Source organism: Mustela erminea, chromosome X (assembly GCF_009829155.1).
Source record: "Mustela erminea isolate mMusErm1 chromosome X, mMusErm1.Pri, whole genome shotgun sequence".
Lineage (NCBI taxonomy): Eukaryota > Metazoa > Chordata > Mammalia > Carnivora > Mustelidae > Mustela > Mustela erminea.
Window position 1 is genome coordinate 47,615,283 of NC_045635.1, and position 23,350 is coordinate 47,638,632.

The 23,350-nt window shown below is 41.1% G+C and overlaps 1 protein-coding gene across 1 annotated transcript; it reads right to left on the minus strand.

Annotated features, from left to right (window-relative positions):
* Positions 1 to 43: 43 nt before the first annotated feature.
* ALAS2 (5'-aminolevulinate synthase 2) lies at positions 44 to 22,717 on the minus strand. Its single transcript, XM_032330742.1, has 11 exons — positions 22,498 to 22,717; positions 17,329 to 17,524; positions 16,536 to 16,658; positions 15,586 to 15,693; positions 12,523 to 12,745; positions 11,791 to 11,975; positions 8,202 to 8,381; positions 6,283 to 6,447; positions 5,450 to 5,718; positions 4,125 to 4,287; positions 44 to 328 (listed from the first exon to the last, which is right to left on the minus strand). The coding sequence occupies exons 1-11, from the start codon at positions 22,561 to 22,563 to the stop codon at positions 165 to 167; spliced, it is 1,842 nt and encodes a 613-aa protein (XP_032186633.1). The 5' UTR covers positions 22,564 to 22,717; the 3' UTR covers positions 44 to 164.
* Between the last annotated feature and the right edge of the window lie 633 nt (positions 22,718 to 23,350).

The following is a 23,350-nucleotide window of genomic DNA, read 5'->3' on the forward strand; positions in this document are numbered from 1 at the left end:
CAGATATAATGCAGTTTTCTGTCTAACAAAGGACTACAAATGCTGCAGTTTGTTCTTTATTTTCAGACTGAAGTCAGCTAGAGGCACACAGCAAAGCGAGGACAGGAGGAGGCTTAGTCCCATATGAAGTACAAATGGGGTGGGGCTTTGAGGCAGCTGGCTTCTCAGGCATAGGTGGTGACATACTGGGGCCCCATATTCCCAAAGTAGGAACGTTCCCACTCACTCATGAGCTCAAAGTGCACAGGCCGATGACAGAAATTGCAGGCAGCCATAGATACATCCTGGAGGGGCAGCCCCACCTCACTCCAGGCTACCAGCAGCTTCTCTAAAAAGTGGTAAGGGGTGGGGAAGGAAAGAATTGGTTAGACAAGGTCTTATTAACCTCTGTGTCATGATACAGATAAACCAAGATAATGATCCCTTCAAACCTCTATGATAGCTTGTAACCAGAAGTAACTCCTGTCTACTCCACTGTGTGCTATGAATAATATATAAACGATTGGGAAGCACTCATTTGACATAATTTAAAGCTGTACTAGCCTGGCTTGGACCACTCCTAAGTATAGGACATGCTGTGACCCCAGAAGTGAATCCATCATCAGGAAACTGAGCCTAATGAAGATGACAGTGACAGTAACCATATAGTGTCATCATTTGTGACCTTTGAGTCTGGAATTGGCAGTGTTCCCTTACTGGGGGGGAACCTAGAGAAGGAAACCTGACCCCATTGTTGGAAAAGCCTCAAGTGTGCGCGGGGCGGGCGTGGGGGTGGGGGGTAGGGATGGGGCGGTGGAGGCTCTGTCCTTGACTTTGTTTTTATGCTTACTCCCTGGGAGATCTTGTTTAGTCTCATGGCTTTAAACACCATTTATATGCTGATGATTCTGACCTTTTCATCTTAGCCCAGACCCCTATTCTGAATTCTAGACTCGTACATCCAGCTGCCCTTCTGTATCTTCACCTGACTAATCAGCATCTCTAATTTCACATGAGCAGAGCTGAGCTATTGATCTCTTTACCTTCCACCAAGTCTACTCTAGTTTCATCCTTATCCATCTCTAAGTTGATGGCAAATCTAGTTGTTTAGTCCAAAAATTTTAGAGCCATCTTCTATTTTTCTTTTTTTTTTCTCTAACCACACATCTCATCTATCAGCAAGTAACCATTGACTTTACCTTCATAATTTAGATCACGTCTCATTACCTCTAATACCATCATCAGGTCTGAGTCATTGTCCTCTCTTACTTGTAGTATTATAGTAGCCCCCAAATGGATCCCTACTTCCACTCATTCTCCCTTTGTCTATTCTCAACATAGAAGTCAGACCAATTCTGTTAAAACCTGAGTCAACTCTGTCACTCCTCTGCTCAAATCCCTCAAAAGACCGTCTATTTCAGAGTTAAAGCCAAATTCCTTCACAATATGGACTCACATTTCCCCTCACTATTCATTTTTTGCCTTTTGTTTACACCACTGCATCCACACTTCTCTCTTCTTTGTTCCTCACGTGTAGAAGAATACTCCTGTAATAGGATCTTCCCTACCTTAGTCTATTCCTTCTGCCCAGGATGACCTTCCCCTTGATATCTGCCTAGTTAACTCCTTCACCTCCTTCAGAGCTTGGCTCAAGTGTCACCACAATGATCTCTACCCTTAACACTCAATGCTACAACCTTCCTCCAAACCAGCCCCTCCACACCTGCATTTCCTATTCCCTTATCCTGCTTTATTTTTTCCATAACACTTAAAACTACCATGCTATATGCATTGCTTATTTTTTTAAAGTTTTTTGACTATCTCCTTCCACTAGAATGTAAGCTTCAGAAGGGCAGTGATTTTTGTGTCTGCTTTGTTTACTACTGGATCCCCAGCACCTAGAACAGTATCTAGCAAACAGTAGGTACTCAAATACTTGTTGAAAGAATGAATGAAAGGATGACTAAGTCTAGAAGATAAAGGAAGTAAGCCAGAGGAAGGAGTGAGGGAGGGCGTTCCAATAAAAAGGGAGCATTATTAGCAAAACATGAAAGGTAAGAAAGTAGAGCAAAACAAGGGAATTTTAAGTTACTCAGTGTAGCTGGAAAAAATAAAATGAATGTGGAAAAGAGGTGAGGGCATAGAACTCACCATGTTTGAGGTACTGAATCCCATGCCAGGGGGCTTCAGCTGTTCTACAGGCCAGTGAGCTCCAAATTTTGGACTGTACATTCTATCAGTATAAACATTTTAATGCACGCTTCCAATCTATATATGTTTTTTATATATGGATACATGTATCATTATCAGTCTAAATGTTAAAGATCAATATCAGTAAAGCCCAATTTCCTATTTTTAAGATAAAAAAGAAACACAAAATTCTAATGAGTCCCCTCACCTAATGGGTCATCTTGCATACCTCACATTGGAAACCACTGCTCTAGTCCAGACAAATAGGAAACATGAAAAGGTTTAAGCAAGGGAAGTATATAGTCATATGTTTAGAAAAATCCCTCTGATGGTCACTGTGGACAAAAGATTAGAAGGGATAAAGAAAGAAGCAGGAAAATTAGAAATTACATTGACATGTATTCTAAAATTGGCAATAGAAAAAACAAATTTGAGAGAGACTAGCAACCATTTGCAGGATTTCAGGATGGGTTGACTAGAGTTAAAGGACTGACGGAGTTATGGTAAATGCCTCTCATATCTCTTTCCTGCAGAAGCTCAGCATGAATGGACACTCAGAGAACCAAGAATACTGAGGGCTCTACAATTGAAGCCCAGAGCAATGGAGAGGACTGAGCAAAAGGTCCAGGAGTCTGAATCATCAACTCAGGCAGTAGACCTAGTAGTTATGACTGTGGTGGTAGAGACAGACTCCACAGTTCAAATCCAGTAGCTGTGTGACCTTGGACCAGTTTCATATATTTTTTGTGCCTCAATTTCCACATATATAAAGGGGAATTGCTAATAATGGCATCTCAGCCTCATGTGTATTAGATGAGTTAATACATGCAAAGAGTTTAGAACAGTGCTTTGTACATGTTAAGTACTTAATAGATGTTGGCTAGCATTATTTGATGTTTTTAGATGAATGGCACCTACCTATCTTGTCTTCGTTGAACTCTTATACTACCTATGCTCCAGACAAACAGAATGACTGTTGCCAGTGCATGTCTTGTGTTTTCCTATCTCTAGGTCCTTTCTCATGGAATTTCCTTATTCTGGAATGTCTTTGCACTGTACCACATGTACTTCAAGGTGCAACACAAGGACTTCTTCACCCACAAAGCATTCCTGACTTCATTCTTCTTACTTTCTCTAGCCATAAGTGCTCACTCTTCCTCCAGCTCCCAGAGTACTGGAGCTCATCATACTGGACCAGTACTGTCTATGTCTGTCTCCTTTTTTAGACTGTCAACGGCCTATATGTCTTTTGTCTAACTGACTTAGAATGAACACCTGCTCTATTCCAGACCATGTGCTAAAAACTGCATTGAATGGGAATCTGGTAAACTTGAGGTAAATTGACTAAACCGGCATCATTCAGGATAAAACCCAGGCTATTCAGTAGCCCTACAAATCTCTCAATCCAGTCCCTGTCTTAGTTGTCTTTGTAGACTCATAGACTGGCACTTCCTTCTTCCCCTCCATTCCTACTACCCTACATTTCAGTAACACCTGTTTATTCTTGATATATCTCAAGCAGCTTTGCACCATTCTCTTTGCCTTTCTTTATGCTCTTCCTTCCCCAAAGAATACCACTTCCACACTGTTTCTTCTTTTGGTTCAATACCGCTCACCTTATAAAACTCAGCTCACGTGTCACCTCTACTAGGAAGCCTGTCTTGAATCCTGCATGTTGTGTTTGGCCTCTCCTCTCTGCACCCACAACTCTCTGATGTACTGTCTTAATTGAAATTTGATAACCCCTTAAAGTCGTTGTTTGTGTCTGCTATGGTTCACTTGAACTGGAGCCTAGGGACTGTTTCTCATCCATTTATTACTAGTATAGGGTCTGGCACACAATATGTGTTCTAGAAATATACTTTTAAGTTAAATAACATTCATTCCCTCAAATTCTTCAGATCCTGGGGTTGAAGGGAAAGAGAGTGCTCTAGAGACCCATATTGAGGACTTACGCACAAAGTCTTCCATCATCTGAGGGCTGTGGTGGGGAGAGGGTGCCAGGCGCAGCAGTTCTTCGCCCCGGGGAACAGTTGGGTAGTTGATGGCCTGCACATAGATACCATGCTTGGAAAGCAGGAGATCACAGATCTTGCTGTTCAGTGCTGCATCACCCACCTGGGCTCAGGAGAAAAGCCTGTCAGTATCTGCTACCCTTGCCCTACTATCACTAGTTCTATTAAGCAGGTGGAGGGAACCAGACCAATGAACATCACTGAATTTTGGGACAGAGGTTTTTTTTTTTGTTTGTTTGTTTGTTTTCATAAGGGGCTTAGTGGCAGCTCCAGAATTTCTATCAAGGAGTTTCTCAGAGGCAGCAATTAAATTTGAAGGGGTTGGGATGAAGGTGGTGTAGGCACCATGTCTTGAAACTGTTTGCAGAGCAAGCACACTGGTTTTACCTAGGTAGTATGTTAATTTGGGGTGTTCTAGGTAAGAAGATGAACTCCCCAAGCTATCTCTGGGGTGCTGTCATTGGCTTAATAAAAAAAAAGTTCAAGAATAGTCTTTCCCAATTTCCCCAATATCCCCCCCAAAAGAATATTGGCTTAGCCCAAGCAGTGACTATTTCTTTCTCGTCCATAAAACGTCACAAAAAACTGTCCTTACCACACCCTGACATACTGACACACACAAATAGACATTATTTAAAAAAAAGTAGTGAAAAAAAATAAAATAAAAAGAAGTAGCAGTTCATTTTCAAAGGCAGTAAACATGGTTGGAAATCCAAAATAGCACTTTGTCCCATGGTTTTTGACTTTCTGTTTTCTGAGTTTTACCTAAAATCTTACTAAGAAGTATGATTCACATCATGTCCATATTATACATACACACATACATATATGTGTGCATATATACATATATAGAACTAAAACATTTCTCTCAAAATACTACCTTCTCCATGTGTGATGTATGCCAACATTTTCAATTCTATTTTTTTAAAAATTTTTAATACCAGTCATAACTTACTGAACTGATTTTGTGACCCAATAATGATCTTGATCCATATTTCCAAAGCACTGAATTATAGGTCATGGGTACCCAATATTGTGAGGGTCGGGATGGTCTAATAATCATGAGATAATAGCTAATGCAAAAAAGAGGTGACTAATCCAGAATGGCTGATCATTTTTCAAAAAAGGGTAACATAGCTCAAAATAAGAAGGGTAGTTAACAGGAAAGTAAAAGATTGATAAGAGAAGCAGGTGTTGGTTTGCTGGGTGTGGGAAGGTTCCAAGAAGAGATAAGTGGGTAGGGCAATGGTTGGGGGGGCTCTCACCCGGATGGGGATGATGTGGCTGGGGCAGGGGATGACAGGAAGGCCCCTGTCCATTAGTAGTTGGCGCATGTGCTTGACATTGCGCTGGTGGGCTCGTCTCAGGGCTTGGCCCTCCTCTCCCTTGAGTAGCCTCACAGATTCCAAAGCCCCAGAGAGCACCATGGGAGGCAGTGAAGTGGTAAAGATGAAGCCGGCAGCATAGGAGCGCACCATGTCCACCAAGTCATGGGTGCTGGCGATGTAGCCACCCACACAGCCAAAAGCCTTGCCTGGAAACGAGGAGGAGTAGGATATGACAGAGCCCATAATTAGTCTTTAGAGGAACAGAATCATGTCCAGATAACACAAGGATGCACACAGAAGCTGGAGTTCCAGACTCCTGTCCCAGGCCTCTGCTTATCTCTCTTGTCCATGACAAGACAGACAGCTGATAACTCTGCTGCTTTGAGATAGGACTTTCAAGGCCTGCAACATGCAGTGACTAGATAGGCAGTAGCTGGGTGGGGACCTTTAGCTGCTTAGGCCCAAAAGTGGGAGTAAGATGAAGTTTGGGGATGGAGTGGGGGAGGAATTTAGAACCACGGCTTTCCAGGTACTGACTTAAACTTGGCTATTTGGCCCTGCTTAGGTTTCTTCTCAAAAAACCCTCCCAGACTTTCTCAGCAACTCTGAAGTGGGGTAGGAGTGGACAGAGGGAATCCAGGACTTCCATAGCCTCAGGCTATGAATTTTACCCAAATAACTTCTACAGCTTTGGGAAGGCAGGAGGAAAGGGTCTTGCAGGGGCCTCCTTTCTGGTTTATATATAAGGGCATCCCAAGGCACTTACTCACCAAGAGTTCCAGAGACAATGTCAATCTTGTACATAATTCCATCACGCTCCCCAATCCCAGCACCCCGGGACCCATATAGTCCTACAGCATGAACCTCATCCACGAATGTCAGAGCCCCATACTGGTGGGCCACATCACATAACTCCTCAAGGGGACAGATGGCACCTGAGAAAAGCCAAGAAATAGAGGTAGGAGATCACAACCTTTCCCCAGCCCCATCTTCAGTGTGGAATTTGTGACCCATAGCTACTTTGGGTTGGAAAGGTAAAGGGTGTGCGTAATCACTTGGGACTATTTCAAACCTCCTTAAATATGTTTACTGCATCTACCGCATGCCCACTCAAGGCATTTGTGTGTGTGCATTTCCCCTAGTTTGTAATTAAGCCTTGCCTTTCTGTTTTCCTATTTTTACTTCTGACAATATCTGTCCTCTTGTTCAAGCCATTTTCCAGCTTCTCTTTGCATCCTCCCCATCCCCCAAGTTTGTGTATTTCCACTTAGGATTGGCACTAGCCCATATGATGCCTTTGTTTTAATAAATTCAAAAATGTAACTTTTTGCTCCAGGTTAATGCAGTCCTGATTTCAGATTCAATTCATCCCCTCAGGCAGGTACTTTTGGAAGCCTTGTCAATATCTTTATACTGCACTGGTCCTCCCTGTTTCTATCTTCCTGGATCTCTGTCACTATCCACCCCCCCTTTTTTTTCCATAGCCCTTTCCATTGTTATTTCTCTGTCTCCATTTTTTCTGTCTCGGATTTTGTTTCTTTCTCTCCTTTTCCATCCCCTCTCTCTTTTTTTCTCTCTTCCTTTCCCCCCTTCCTTCCTTCCCTCCATCACTTCTCTTTCTCACTGTTTTTGTCCCTTTGTGTCTTCAAATGGCTGTGAATCTTATATGTGGCCTTTTTGGCAACTCCTTCATATACAAGAACTCATACCTACTGTCAACCCCATCTGAAAAATGCTGAGGTGCAGGGAGTTGGAATACAGAATAAAATTCTTCAGGTGGAAACAGGGACTCCAAACCAGGATTAAAGAGTGTGTGCAACCCAAGATAACATGAGGGGCAAAAATCACTGGAGGTGGAGTTTGAGACAAAGAGTGAAATAGCTCAAGCATTATTTCAATGGAAGAAATTTAGCCCTAGAATTGGTAGTTTAAGTACTGTCTACTAACAAAATAAGGAGACATTCATTTGTAAATGTAAGGAAGTAGAATGATCACAACATGGTTTTCACTATTATGATATTTACTTAGATTATAAAAATGGAATGACTTCCATTGTCTCTAATTCTTACAACCAGATATTTTATGTTGGGGAAAACTGAAGCTCAAGGAGTTGAAGATCATACAGTGAGTAAGTGCCAGAGATAGGATTTGAACCCAGGTCTCTTTCACTTGAAAACATGCTTTGGTTCCAATTCTTCCTACTGGACCCTGAAAAAAACTCCCAGTGGTTTTTAAAATTTTTCATTGCAGAGACCAGACACTAGAATTATTGATTGGCAAACCATTTCTAATGGAGGGAGTGTTGTGTGAAGGAATTGGAGTTGGAGGAATTGGAATCATATGTTCTAGGGTACAGATTGGAATGTTCTAGGGTACAAATACTTTGGCACCAATTTACTGAGTCAACCAAGACAAGTTGGGTGCTGCTTCTGAACTTCAGTTTCTTAATCTGTAAGATCAGTATAATAGCTGCCTTTGGCATTTACCAATTGTATGACCTTGAGCAAGTTACTTAACTTGTTTGTGTCTCAGTCTCCTCATGTAAATAAATAGAAATAATAATAGCACCTGCCTCATGGAATTCTTGTGAAGATTAAGTTAAAAATACTAATATTTTGCTTGGAATATAAACAAATTCTATACATGTCAGTTATTATCATTGTTATTGTGGTTTTCATGATATACATACCATCCATGGAGTGAACAGTCTCAAAGGCCACAATTTTGGGTGTCTTAAGGTTGGACTCCTTTAGAAGTTTCTTCAGGTGGTCAGGGTCATTGTGCCTGAAGACAAACTTGGCTGCTCCACTGTTACGAATACCTTGGATCATTGAAGCATGATTGCCTGCATCTGAGTAAATCTCACACCCTGAAGAACCAGATACATATTCATTAAGCTTCTCTTCCAGTATTTCTGCTTGGCAGAGAGCTGGCCATTCCTCCCTTTGAAGACTCTGTCTGTTTCCTTCTCCTCTGAAGCCCTTGTGACACCTCTTCCTCCCTTGAAATTCTGACCCCTACACACTTCCCTTCAGTCATTTCTAAGCCTGATCTGACACTGACTATCTTGGGGTGGAGGAAATTTAAATTCCCAAGAAGCTCTAGAGTTTCTTGACAGGGTTTAGGTTCAGGAACAACTGAAAGCTTTACCTGTATGGTTAGGAATAAGACAGGGATGTCTACTCTCACCACTGTTATTTAACATAGTGCTGGAAGTCCTAGCCATAGCAATCAGACAAGAAGAAGAAATAAAAGGAATCCAAATCAGTAGGGAAAAAGTGGAATTTCCATGATTTTCACATGACATGATGTTCTATGTAGAAAACCCAAAGACTCCACCCCAAAATTGCTAGAACTGTTAACTAAATTCAGTAAAGTCACAGGACACAGATAAATGTACAGAAATCTGTTGCATTTCTATACACTAATAATCAAGCAGGAGAAAGATAAATTAAGGAATCAGTCTCATTTATAATTGTACCAGAAACAATAAGAATCCCAGAAATAAACCTAACCAAAGAGGTGAAAGACCTGTACTCTGAATACTATAAAACACTGATGGAAGAAATTGAAGATGACACAAAAATATGGAAAGACATTCCATGCCCAAATATTGGAAGAAAAAATATTGTTAAGATGTCTGTACTACCTAAAGCAACCTACACATTCAATGCAATCCCTATCAAAATATCAACAGCATTTTTCACAGAGCTAGAACAAACAATCCTCAAATGTGTATGGAACCACAAAAGACCTTGAATAGCCAAAGCAACCTTGAAAAAAGAAAAGCAGAGCTGGAGGCATCACAATTCTGGACTTCAAGTTAGATTACAAAGCTGTAGTGATCAAAGCAGTATGGCACAGGCAGAAAAATAGACAAACAGATTGATGGAATACAATAGAAAACCCCAAAATGATCCCACCACTGTCAATTGGTCAATTAATCTTCAACAAAGCAGGATAGGATATCCATTGGGGGTGGGGGGAACCAGACTTTCAACAATGGTGTTAGGAAAACTGGACGACATGCAAAAGAATGAACTGAACCGTTTTCTTACACCATACACAAAAATAAATTCAAAATGGATTAAAGACCTAAATGTGAGACCTGAAGCCATAAAAGTCCTAGAGGAGAACATAGGCAGTAACTTCTTTGACATAGGGTATAGCAACTTCTTACTAGATTTGTCTCCTGAGGCAAGAGAAACAAAAGCAAAAACAAACCATTGGTACTTCATCAAAATAAAAAAGCTTCTGCACAGTGAAGGGAATAATCAACAAAACTGAAAGGAATCACATGTTTTATCTTTCTATCTCTGGTACCCAGTACAGGTCTAAGTACCCAGTAGATGCTAAGTAAACATTCACTGTTTGAATGGATGGATACGCAAATTACTGATATATAAGTGAGCAAATGAATATATTACTGTATGAAAGAGTGAGAGAAGGTGTATCAAAGATGAGGCTAGAAGCTAGATTATTGAGGGCTTTGGAATCCATGATAAAAAGTTTGGGTTTGTTCCTAAGGGCAATGGGGATATATTAAGTTTTTGGCAGGGGGTAACAAAGACAAGTTTGCCTTAAAAAAAACATTATTCTTACTGCTGTGAAGAACAGAATATAGGAGGGCAAGAGTGAAATCAAGAAAATGATGTTGGGTGTGCCTGGGTGGCTCAGTTGGTTGTCTGCCTTCGGCTCAGATCATGATCTTGGAGTCTCAGGATTAGCCCCGTATCAGGCTCCCTGATCATCAGGGAGTCTGCTTCTCCCTCTCCCTCTGCCCCTTCCCACCTCTGTTCTTTCTCTCCTTCTCACTTTCTCAAATAAATAAATAAAGTCTTAAAAAAAGAAAATGATATTTGTCTAGGCTAGAATGATGGCAGTAGAAATGAAAAGAAGTTTAATTCTAATGGTTGAGGAGGATCTTCACTGAAAAATTCCCAAAGAGGTTGGATTTAATTGGGGTTATGTGTGCTCCCAGAAGAAGTTTCTGGAGGCAGTGGGAATGTTTACAGTGTGCTGATGAATCAATAGGAAGTAAGGAAGTAAATAGCAAGTGTGGAGACTTCTCTCAAACAGTTTTTTATTATAGGAAGGAGAGAGATAGGGCAGTAGTTAGAGAGTGATGAGAGGACCTTTTTTTTCTTTAAGATAACAGAGACTTTAACATGTCTGAAGAGGAGAGGCTGAAGACACAAGGAGAGAAGGAAGTGATAGATCAAGGTTCCTGAGGAGGCAGAGGGGACTGAGACACAGAGCACCAGGAAAAGTATTAGTCAACAAAAAGAAAGGCACTTCTTTTGTTGTGACAGGAGAGAAAAGGTGAAGAGAGGACGTGTGGGGATGTTTGTGAGTCTGTAGGTAGTTTGCATCAAGGATTTGAGGACATTGCTACTTGAGGACTTTTATTTTCAGTGAGGAAGGAAGTGGAGTTATCTGCTGTGATTGAGGGTAAGGTGAAAGGGTGAGAAGGCTGGGAAGAATGGGGGTTTGCAAAACTGCCCTGGAGATTTGGAAGGCTAACTTTGGAAACAGGATTGCTAGACAGCATAGAGGACCTGGTAAAGTTGGGGACCATGAAGTTTTAGTGGCTCCCACCTGGGATATGCACCTAGGATTGACATGGAGAAGGTGGAGAGTTATATTCATCCGTGGTTGGGGATGTGATGGAATGATAACAGGCGTATGAATTAAAAACATTATTAGCTAAGGAGTGGGATATTGGGAAGATCAGGTCCAGATGGGATCCACTATACAAGGAAGGGATTGACTTTAGGCAGAAGAGATGTGCCTTCAAATTGTAAAAGGAAAGAATGAAATAAGTGTAGGTGAAAAATCAGATAAGTTTGTAGGTTTGATGTCTTTAAGTTAAAAGAGTTTCTGTCTGATGGCTTCTGTTTTCTTTGTGATATGAGATGTGAGGTTATTTGCTAATAGTGAAGAAGCAGATAGTCACAGGTTTTAAAAGAAAAGAATATTTGGAAAAAAGCTAACATAGGGACATAAAAGAACTATTTATGGGTGTTTGGAGCCCAGGTGAGTTGTGGGGGGAGGTGATAAATTTATGGTGTTACCCTTCTGTGAGTTTGGGCAATGTCCTCAGTAGTATTCTTCAGCCTAATTGAAGAAGGGGAGAAATGAGAGAGATGTAAGGATATATAAAGTGGGTAAGAAGGAAGAGCAATGAGATCGAGTTAACTCAGAATAGAAGGAAAAGATGATGAAGGCAGTGAGACTGCATGCTGTAGCTCAAGATACCAACCCTGAACAGAACTTACCTGGCAGGATCTTTGCCAGGGTGAAGAGAGTAGAGTCATTGGCCACAAAACACGAAGAGAAGAGCAGGGCTGCATCTTTTTGGTGCAGCTCAGCCAGCTCCTGCTCCAGCTCCACATGAAACTTACTGGTACCTGAAATGTTGCGGGTACCACCAGCTCCAGCTCCATGACGCTGTAGAGTCTCCCTGGCCCGGAGAAAACAGAAGAAAAACATGGAGATGGAAAAACCCTTTTCAGGCACTGAGGAACTGGGCAGGTTTCTCTTCAATGATGGAGGTCAGTGTTTACTTAGTGATCCTATATGAGTTGTGTTCTATATAATCAAGTAGAGGGCAGGATGGAGACAATGAGGATACATGGGTCCTCCTTCTCAGGCTGATGGCACGCAGGGATGGGGGGAGAAGCTGGGTTGAATTTGAACAGCTCTAAGACGTTCTAGAGGAGGTCACACAGTATCTCTGGCAATACTCATTCTGTCCCCAGAGTAAGAGCTCATGGAAATTGCTTGGTCTTCCGTCTTTTACACAGAAAAGGACAGTCAAGAGTTTGGAAATCATGGTTTGTTGACTGACATGGTTCATATATGAGGATTAGATATGCTGGAAGACCATGTACAAAAGGGGTGGTAGGTGGTAGGTTTCCACTGCCAGCTCTGCCTTTCCCTTCCGTGTGTGGCTTTGATTCTTCTCTGTTTGTGTCCCCACAGCTCATGCCCCAGATCTTACTACTCACTGTGTAGCTTGCAAAACCTGAGGGTGCCGGCTCATGCCTAGGTAGTCATTACTACACCAGACAGACACATCCTTTGAGGCCATAGATGCCTCAGAGAAGTGTTGGGCAAAGGGGTATGCATCAGCCCAGCGGTTTACGGTCTTGAACACACGGTAGGTGTGGTCCTGTTTCTTCTCCATGATCTTATGCCTGAAAAACTGGTCATAACCAAAAACATGGTTTCCTGCAGAAGTAGAGATGAAGATGAAAATAATTTATTTTTAAATCACTTCCTGAGTAGTCCATATTTTATCCATGCTGTTGATTTGAGTTCTCCAGTTCTCTTTTCATTTATTCATTTATTTGATCAGTCATTAACTTACGGAGCCACAGTAACTCTCCACTGCTTCACTCAATCATCCCTTTGCTTTCTCATTTGCTCATTTACTCAGTAAATTATTCATACATTCACTCTGGCTTCCTACCTCTGGTAAGGCCTCCTCTCTTTTTCTAAGGTTACCATGGTATCATTCTTGTTGAAATCACTACTTCTAGTTTCAGTGGAAAGAGTATCAACAGATCTGGTTTCTAGGTATTGCTCTGTCACTTCCTAGTTATGTGACATTGAGTAAGTCATGAACCCTTTCTCTTAGTTTTAATTTCCTCATATGTAGAATGGGGCTAATAATACCTTCTTGAAGAATTGTGAGCATTTGATGACAAACAGAACGTCATTTAGCTGAACTAATGTTTGGTGCATAGTAGTATTATTATAATTATAGTAGTAGTAGTAGCTAATATTTAATTCTATTATTATAACCAATATTTAATAAGCACCTATTATATGTAATGCCTTATCTTGGGAACTTTATAAATATTATTTCTCGTAGCCCTCACAATAACCCCTATGTGGAAAGTATCATTAGTATCTCCATTTTACAGATGAGGAAACGGAGGCATAGATAGGTTAGGTAACTTAACCAGTTATACAGCAAGTAAGTGAGCTACAAGCAAGTGATCTAGTGTTTACTTTTAAAACTGCTATTTACTGCAAAATGGAGCAACATTGTTTTGGGGGATAAATTGAAATAATGTATGCCAAAGGACTTGTTAAACTCTAGAACTCTATACTTTTGAAAGTATTTTTCAACAGATATAGGAACATATAAAGAAGGAAATTTAAATCACTCAGAGTTCTACCATCTACCAATGTATAGAGACAGAAATCATGATTGTTGCAGATGACAAGTTATGTGGTAGGGATATAAACTGGTAGTATCTTTGCTGCAGGGATGTTTGGAAATATGTATCAAGAGTTTTTAAATACAAATACTGGCATACCTAGAGAACTAATTTTTTTTTAAAAACCTCTGAACAATTGATGTGCCTGGGTGGCTCAGTTGGTTAAGTGTCTGCCTCTTTTTTTTTTTTTTTAAGATTTTATTTATTTATTTGACAGAGAAAGAGATGGCAAGTAGGCAGAGAGGCAGGCAGAGAGAAAGGGGGAAGCAGGCTCCCTGCTGAGCAGAGAGCCTGATGCAGGGCTCAATCCCAGGACCCTGAGATCATGACCTGAACCAAAGGCAGCGGCTTAACACACTGAGCCACCCAGCTCCCCAGTGTCTGACTCTTGATTTTGGTTCAGGTCATGATCTCAGGGTTGTGAGATTGAGCCCCAAATCAGGCTCCTGCTTAAGATTCTCCCTCTCCTGCTGACCCCACCCCAGTTCTCTCTCTAAAAAACAAAACAAAACAAAACACAAAAAAACTAAGAACAACAACAACAAAAACTTCTGAAAACTTATTATGAAAATTTGTCGACCCAGTAGAAAAATGGACAAAGAATATAAACAGAAAAGTCAATAAAAGTGGAAGATGTTTAATCAAGGAAAACCAAACTGCAAAATAAAGTTTTCACTGATACCAATAAATATTTAGAAGTTTGATAATATCAAGTCCTAGAGAGGGTGTGAGAATATGGATACTGTCTTTGATAACTGGTACACGACTTTGGAGGGCTAATTAGCAATATTTATTAATATTGAAAGTGTACACAACCTTACACCCTAAGAATTTGCACCTATTAATGCTTTCCTATAGAAAAAAAAAACGACCTATGTGCATGAAAATGTACACTGAGTATTGTTTGTTGCACCACTGTTTGTAATAGGAAAAGTTGGAAGCAACTCAATAGGGGAATAGCTAAATAATCTCTAGTATATTCATACTGGGTCTATAATACTATATGTTATCTTTGATGTATGTAAAACCAACATACACTATAAACCAGAAAAAAGCACAAGAAAAAAATAACCTGAATTATAGATGCTTGATTAACTGAATGATGCTGCATCCATGCTACAGAACAAACTTCAACATTAATAATTATTATGCATCTCTATGCCTAGGGACATGGAAAGATGCCCATGGTATATTGTTAGGTAAACAAAGGAAGGTAAAAAAACCAGCAGAATAAAATCACATTTCTCATAAAAACATGTGTGTGGAGGGAAGCATAGGAGGTGTGTGTATATGTGTGTGGTTAGTTATGGAAAAATATCCAGAAGAAAATATAAATAGTTAATGGTGGATGGTAGAACTCTGAGTGATTTAAATTTCCTTCTTTATATGTTCCTATATCTGTTGAAAAATACTTTACAATGAATCATTTTCCTTTTATATTAGAAAAAAGCCAAATTCCATTATGAAAACTGAATATAAACACATACAAGAAAGGGGAAAAGGCTGTCTGTAAAGGATGAGTTTTTGAGGGAAGCATGGAGAAGAAATAATAGGAATAAACCTAGTATTTAATGAGGGCTCATAATAGCTAGAAACACTTCCATAAATCTAATTTTATTTCTTCCTCATGTTAACCAGCTGGGGCAAGCATTAAAATTTCACTAAAGGGAAGTGACTTACTTGGCAAAACACATTGATCCAGCAAGTGCCAGCATTAAAATTTAAACCCAGATTCCCTTTGGTTCTAAAGCAATTCTTTGCATTTCCCCCAACTGTTTCAGAAGCTCCTTGAGGACTCCTTCCACATTGCAACCCCACTTTATTTCCACTTCAACAACTCACCAACCATGTTGTTCTGAACCTGGTGTGTGACCTCTGAAATTAGGTCTGGCTCCTGGGGATTGGAGAGTGGCTTTCTCAAGCTGGTTGAGGCCAGGGGTCTGGGCAGGTCTGACAGAGAGTGAGATTCATTGGCCATGAAGAGAAGGGAGAAAAAAAAGAAAGCACATTCTGTCTTCTTTAAACTCAATACAACATGAAAATTCAAGTTTATGAAGTATAGAAGACTACAGAGAGCAGAAATATTCTGTCAAGTGAGCCCCTACTCATCTCCCAAAGTGGAAACCTCTGTGTCAGGACACCTTCCATAAGATGCTACATTTTCCCCATTAGAATTTTCCCTTGGTAAAGCAACTGGGGCAGCCACTCTGAATCTTGTACTTGGGAGATATATGCAGGGCAGTGTACCTTGTTCTTCTTTTCTGAATGTCATTAAAATTCAAATTTGAAATTTTCACCTTTAATGATATCCCAAAAGGGCCTATGAAAAATGTCAACAGTGTGGCCCTATTTCAAGTGTGATAATCTTGAATAGTCTTCACCAATTGAGTTGACCTGGGGCTTCTTACCCTTCTAAAAGATGTACCTGCTTCCAACACTTACTCTTTCATGCAAATCTAGATTGTTGTATAGTGGTATTGCTTAAATGTGAGAGCCCAGACTATTGGGATCAATTTAGCCACTTGGGAGAGAGGAGGTAGAACTCTAGAGGGATCATTTTAAACTAATGGTGTAAAGATACAAGAGCCTATACATGTATGTGTGTTGGGGAGGGTACATTTCAGTGCACTGGCTAAGCTATTGCCTACCATGGTCCCCTTGGGAATGACTGGACTTCCCGTCATGGGATGTATACTAGCTGACCTAGGATTAATTAGCCTAGCTCAGGACTGTAATGAAGTGAATTCAAGCATTAGGAGTAGAGCCTGGGTAAGGTGGCACTTGACTCCAACCTGTCTTGAAAATCTTCACATCTTCCTGGACCTCTGGAGCTGCCTTCTGCACAATCTTGCTCTTCCCATCTTGGAGTTCTGACAGCATAAAGGGACAGTGGCTCTTGGCACAAGATGGAGAGTCTATGTAAAGGTAAGAGAGTAAGTGGCAGTGCATTTCTAGCCATAAGTTTAGTTTAACAATGATTACTAAGACCTACTGTATCCCAAAGCTCTTTCTCAGGCTATGATAGAGATACAAAAATGGAATGGATGAGTCTGGTCCCTGTGCTAGGGGGGCTTCTAGGCTGGCAGAAATGGCATACACTGAAGACACATTATGAACAATGTTGGGATGAGAGGGAGGACATGGGCTATGGAAGTCTAAAAGAGGGAGGGGACATGACCCAGAATTGGAATTGAACAGGCTGGACAGAGGTTTAGACAAGCTTCACAGAGGAGATGATGCCCTAGTTAAGTGTCATATGAGAAGTATGAGATACTCTGGTAAAGGGTAATTGTGAGGGTCATTTGACAGGAGCAAAGACACAAAAGCTTGAGATTATAGAGTTGATCAGGCAATTTTAAGTAGTATCAGCATGACTGGAGTATATAGAGTGTGAGGAGCATGAGAGTGAGACTCTTGAGAGATACTGGCAGAAGTTGGAACCCTGGTGTGTTTTGGGACCATCTCATTTAACCTTGACACTTTTCACATGGACCTTCTCATTTATAAGGCAATGATGGCCAGTATGACTTGGAACTTTTTTTCCAGGACCCAGATATTCTCCCCCATTTGCCAGAAACTTCTTACCTCCTCCAGCCTTGGTTGCCTTAAGGTGGATTTGAGAACAGGTTGGTCCTTGGGGGGCCAGGATAGGACAGCGCCCAATACCAAACAGGAACTGGTGACTCTTAAACATCTTGCCCAGGGGGCTTGTGTGGCCCCGGGCAAGGACTGGACAGCACTGTAGCAACATGGCTGCTGCTACCATCTTGAGCCCGAAGTCCTGAACAAGATTTGGAAGAGATAAGAATCCATCATGAAGGCCTGGCCAAAAGCCAAGGGTCATTCCTGTGTTTGATCCTTTGCCTTTAGCTTTCCACCCAATGCAAACTGCTCTCTCCAGAGATGCCCTTATTGTCCTTCCATGGTAAGAACTTTTCCCAATATCAAAATGTACTGATAGGGCATCAGGGAGGAAGAAATGAGACAATGACCATTGGACAGTGGGGTAAAGGAAAGAGTTACAACTGAAGGTCAGAAAGCCTAAATTCTCATTCAGACTCTGCCACTGACCCCTTCTGTGATGATGAGGATTACTTAAGTGTGATTGTATGCAGCAGGATTAGAGCTGATAACCCACTAACTCTTGTTAACAAGGCTAAAAAGTCTTTCTAAGAATGTTAGCCTCAGTCAAGTTAATATTCAGCCTGCAAATGCAGATGGATGCCATTGGCCAGGGCTCCTGAGACTTGACTTAAAGTGTTTACTGAGCAGGCCCAACCAGAGAGGGAAAAGGAGCTTGAGGCCACAGGTACCAGTTTAAGTAGATTCAGCAAATAGGACAAAAGGGCAGGCCCTAAGCCATACAGGCCATATGCCACGGGACTGGTATTTTGTTGCTTTTGAACTTCCTCCTGGATTTTTTAAAAGGACAGTTAGAGGGGATGAAAACAAGACCCAAAGGGTCTAGGAAACAAGTCTAGACACTAATGGAAGAGGCAGAGGATAAGACTGAAAGGAGAACGGACAGAGAGGAGATCAGAAAAAAAGATAACAAATACCCACAGTAGGCATTCAATAAATATGTGTTGAATTTGGGAGTAAGTTAATGCATGAATAGGGACTGAAGTAAAGGAAAGAAAGGAAGGGTAGGGAAAGAGTCAGGAGAAAAGAGAAATTGTGAAAGATAAAAGGAGGAAATTGAGAGAGAACAAAGGCATAGTGGTAGTGGTGAAGTTAGAGGAACAGAAATTGTGGGAAAGAAACAGATCAATAACATAGGGAAAGGGGATAGGTTCGTGATATAAATAGGGAGAGGAAGACTGATACGGAAAACCAGAGGAAAAAGGGATTATGGGAAATACAAAAGGATAAGGAAAGAGAGACTTAGATGAGAAAGAGAGTGAGTGACAGACCAGAGGTAGAGGCAGAGACAGGCAGAGGGACACAAAACAGACATGCAGAGAAATCAAAGAACATACAGAAAAATAAAAAGACTCAGAAAACTAAAACAACAGAGAGGAGGAAATCCAGCAGGAGCAGAAAGTCAGTCAGGCACAAAGATAAAGGATAAATGCTGCCAGAGATAGTGGGGGTGGGAGAGAGCAATACCGAAGAGTTAGGGTAAGAGGAGATCGACCCTACTGAGGGAGATGAGAGAGACTGAGCAACAGAGAGAAGGGAATAGAGACAAAATCAAAGTATAGGAATGGAGAGGTGGTTAAGGTGGGTTAAGGGTTGGAATGAGGGAGGGCTAAGAGATACAAAGAGAAAGACAAAGAACAAGAAGGAGAAATAAAGGGAAAACTGGAGATCCAATGTCAGAGGGTGAGACAAAATATAGAACAGGACAATAAGAGAGATATGAGAGAATGTGGGAAGACTAAGGCCCTCGCACCATCAGGAGAGCTACTGAGTAGAATCTAGCAGCACCTCTAGTATACAAGACATTATATTATAAGGGAAAAGTAAACAGGAGGAGCTCATGGCACTGTCCTCATATGGCAACCTCCTTCATTTCTTATAGAGCAACACCCCTCCCCCCAATGCACAAAGCTATACTTTCCCCTTGTTCATCCAAGAGATTCTCCCCCCAACATTAACAGGCTGTCAGAGGAGCGTAAGTGAGTGTGTGGGGCAGGGTGTGCGGGCCCTGAATTTAGGAAAGGCCAAGGGGTATTGAAAAAACTAAATGAAACTCATATTAAGCCTTTAGGACAATGCCTGGCACATAGTAATTTTTCAATAAATGTTAGATTTCCATACTTCAATTTCAGATTCCCTGTTGGATGTTCTTGGAAAGCCACTTCTCCTCTCTGGGTCTTAGCTTTCATCAGCTGTCAGATGTAGGCTACTTATGCCTACTTCAAATGGTAAGTAATTAATTGGATCCAATGCCTACACCACATGTGGAGATACCAGTTTCCCTTCCCCTGCCTGTATGCAAAGGCCAAAGGGCTTAGGGCTGAGTCTGCAGACCACAGATAAAGCTCCCAGTATTTATCACCGTTGGGGTCTGACCACTCCCTTAGCTGAGACCAGGGTGTGGGAGAGAAAGAGAGCTCCTTTCTAGAATCATGTCTAAGCATCTGGCCGGGGCTGACTCTGGCAATATGTGGTAAGGATGGATGGATTACCCAGTGGAAGACAGACAAAGGAGATGGCCAGGTTCCAGGCTCCTGCAAACTCCCTTCCCCAACATCAACATTGACAACAATAATGACAACAGTGGGATATGGCAGGGGAAAGAAAGCCCGCAAGAATGAAAGCAGAGTCCAGTCCTGCCTTGGGACAGTGGTAGATTAAGGCCAATTCCCATCCCATGTATATAGCTCAATACACTCATCATCTCTAAGGGACTTTCAGCCATGACATTCTCAGGGACCCAGAAAAATATAGACTACTTTTTGTTAAATTATCAAGTTCTTTCAAACTTCAATTTCAATTTCTCTGTTCAGATACTCCTTTCCTCAGATTTGCCCAGCCCCACCCACTCTGCCTGCCCAGCTTTATGATCCATAATCTTGCAGTCCAGTTGCCTTCACCTCTGTTTCCATTCCATCTCACTACTTATAATAGTGGGATTGGAGTGAGTAATATTGAATCAAGAAAGTATTTTAGGCAATTTAGGGCATTAAGAGCACAGCTTCTGAAGCCAGACACTTTTGAATCCTGGCTCAACATCTCACTAGCTCTGGGACCTTAGAAAAGTCATATCTCTTCTCTATACTTTATATCTGTAAAAAGTGAATAATGAAAAAGACAAACTACTTTACAGGGATGGTATGAAAATTCAGTATAATAATCTATACAAAGTGTATAAGAGTGCCTATCTTAAATACTGAAAACAATGTTAGCTATTATTTCTATTTTCTACATTTTCTATGTAGAGAAAGTGAAGGTACATTCAAGAAATGTATCTTCACTAGTCTGTATACCAGACTAGTTCTTAAAAATTGATGCTAATTTTAATCCTGATTTTTGTCCTTATCCTATTACAACTTACTATGTGAACTTGGGCTCTGTACTTTCCCTCTCTGTGCCTCAGTTTCTCCACAGGCATTGGACTAGAAAACTTCATAGATTTCATTTGGTTCTAATAGTCAAACACTCACAGAGTACTCACTGTTTCAAACATTGTTGTAAAAGCTTCACATGCATTGACTTATTCAATTCTCACAACAACCCTGTGAAGTAGACACTATTATTAACTTTATTTCAAACCTGAGGAAATTGAGCCCCCCAAAGGTTTGCAACCTGTCCAGGTCACAGAGCTAGTAAGTAAGAGAAGCCAGATTCAAACCTAAGCAATCTGGCTTCAGAGCCTACTAATTTAACCACTATGGATCTGTGATTCAAATATTACTACATATTTTCTTGACTGAGGGCCTGACTCCAGACATTAATCTCTCTGCTGCACTAACAGGACCCTTTCTGGGACATTTGATTTTGGACTGTGACAAATGCCTTTACCAAAGGAACAAATTTCTAACTGAAATGGAGTTTCAGGCACTGGTGAACATTCTCATTCATTCATTCATTCCATTTAACAACTTATGCATCAAAGATTGTGTGGCAATCTTTGCCAAGGATTTTCATAAAACAATGTTTTTACCCAAAGCTAGAATGGTGAAATTTCAGGCCAAGTGACAGATCATTACTTAAAGGTGTTCTCTTTTCATGTCAGCAGCCAAACCATAGTCCCAGAGATCAGAAGGGCCAACCACAACACTATCCCAACAAAGATCCGGAAACCACTCACTGCCATATTCCTTGCTCCCTCTCTCCCCTTTGTGGCCTGCTTTGCAAGAATCCATTAGGTCTGGAGGGGATGTGATCACTTTTCTTCAGGAACTGGATATATCAAGACTTACTTCCCCTCCTAGCATCCTCTCACCATCATGGAAGAGTCAGAGAATTTTACATACTTCAATCATAGAACCAGAAATTTTTAGAAACAAGATTTTAGAAGACCACAAAATCAAAATTAGAAGACATTGTGGAGATTATAGGACAAGACTGCCCCCCCTTTTTTTTTTTTCAGAAAGTGAATGACTTGCCTAGGGTCTCAGAATGAATTAGGGTGAGAATAAAAATTTATGGACTTTTAGCATAGGGCCTTTTTAGTGATGCAAAATTCCTCTTCAACCTTCTCTCCTTATTTATGGTAGTCAACTCTCAAATCCTTCAAATCTCTCTCTACCCAATTTATCATTTCCATAATCCCCATATTCCCTCAATTTTCTCTTCCTACCTCTGGTCCTCAGTAGGCACTGACCTACTGAGCTCTACCATCAGCTGAGCAGAGAGAAAGATTCAAAATGAGGGAGGAATGGATGAAATACCAAACCACCTTTCTGGAAGATGGAGAAGGAAAGGCATAGAGAGACAGAAAGACAGAGACTGAGAGATGCAGTGTGGAAGAAAGAGAGAAAAAAAAAACGATAGAGAGAACAATATACAGACAGAGCTCAGGCAAAGGAAAAATAAGAGAAAGTTAGAGGTCAGAGAGAGATGAAGTAAAGTGAAATATCCTGAAAACTAACAAGAGAGAGAAAACAAGGGGGGGGGCAAGACAAAGGAAAGTCAAAAACAGGGAAAGCCAAAAAAGATATAAGGGGGGGAAGGAGAGAAAATGACAGACAGACAGATTCTGAGGAACAAAGTCAGATCTAGTCAGGCCAGAGAGTCAGAATGTGCAGCCTTGAGGTGGGCAGCAAACCATAAGAGCACACCCAGGCTGAAAGCAACTCTTACCTGTTGCCCTGCACTGAGGACGAACGAACGAACGACGGGTGGGTACTGTGGGTCAGGACCTGGCATTTATCCCTTCTCCCATGGCTCAGCTCCACCCTTCTCTCCTGCTGGCCAGGCTCTGCATTGGCCCTAAAGGTATCTCAGGCTTTTGCTAGAGATAAAACCTAGTGTAGTCCGCTGTCACCCAACACCCTCATTTAGCACTGCCTTTCCCCTGTTTACTTTCTCTTCTTCCGCTGGCTGGGTTTTGGAATCAGATAATCCAAATATAGCTAGGGCACTTTGAGCAAAACCACCTCTTTGACTCTTGGTTTCCTCAATATAAAATGTGGACAATAAAACTCAGAAACAACTGTAGCACAAGTGGGAATGGCCTCAAACAGGCAGATTTTTTAGACAACATTCAGGCCACTGTAACAATTTAAAAACATCATCTACAGAACAAAATTTGCACAGCGCCTGGTTCAAAGAAATAATAGCCAGTATCGACTGAGTGATTACTGTGCACCAGACCTCTCACTAAGTATTTTACAGAGATTAATTTCGCCCACCCCAATAAGGACGTTAGGAGATAGGTGCTATTATACCCATGTTACAGATGAAGAAACTGAGGCTCAGGGATGTGAAGTAAGTAACTGATAATTACCCAGCTAGTAAGTACAGAGACCTACTGTGAACCCAAGCAGTCTGGTGAGGTTATACTCTAGAACTCACACTCTTTTAAAAGATGTTTTTAATAGATTTTTTAAAAAAGATTTTATTTATTTATTTGACAAAGAGAGATCACAAGCAGGCAGAGAGGCAGGCAGAGAGAGAAAGAGAGGAGGAAGCAGGCTCTCTGCTGAGCAGAGAG

What these genes read in the sequence shown, in the direction of transcription:
- ALAS2 (XM_032330742.1), bottom strand. Translation starts at nt 22,563, where the DNA reads ATGCCAGGTCCTGACCCACAGTACCCACCCGTCGTTCGTTCGTTCGTC. An exon ending in TGTGAAGATTTTCAAGACAG is followed by an intron (nt 15,694 to 16,535) that starts GTTGGAGTCAAG and finishes ACTCTCTGTCAG; the next exon opens with ACCTGCCCAGACCCCTGGCC. An exon ending in GGTTCAGAACAACATGGTTG is followed by an intron (nt 12,746 to 15,585) that starts GTGAGTTGTTGA and finishes CTACTTCTGCAG; the next exon opens with GAAACCATGTTTTTGGTTAT.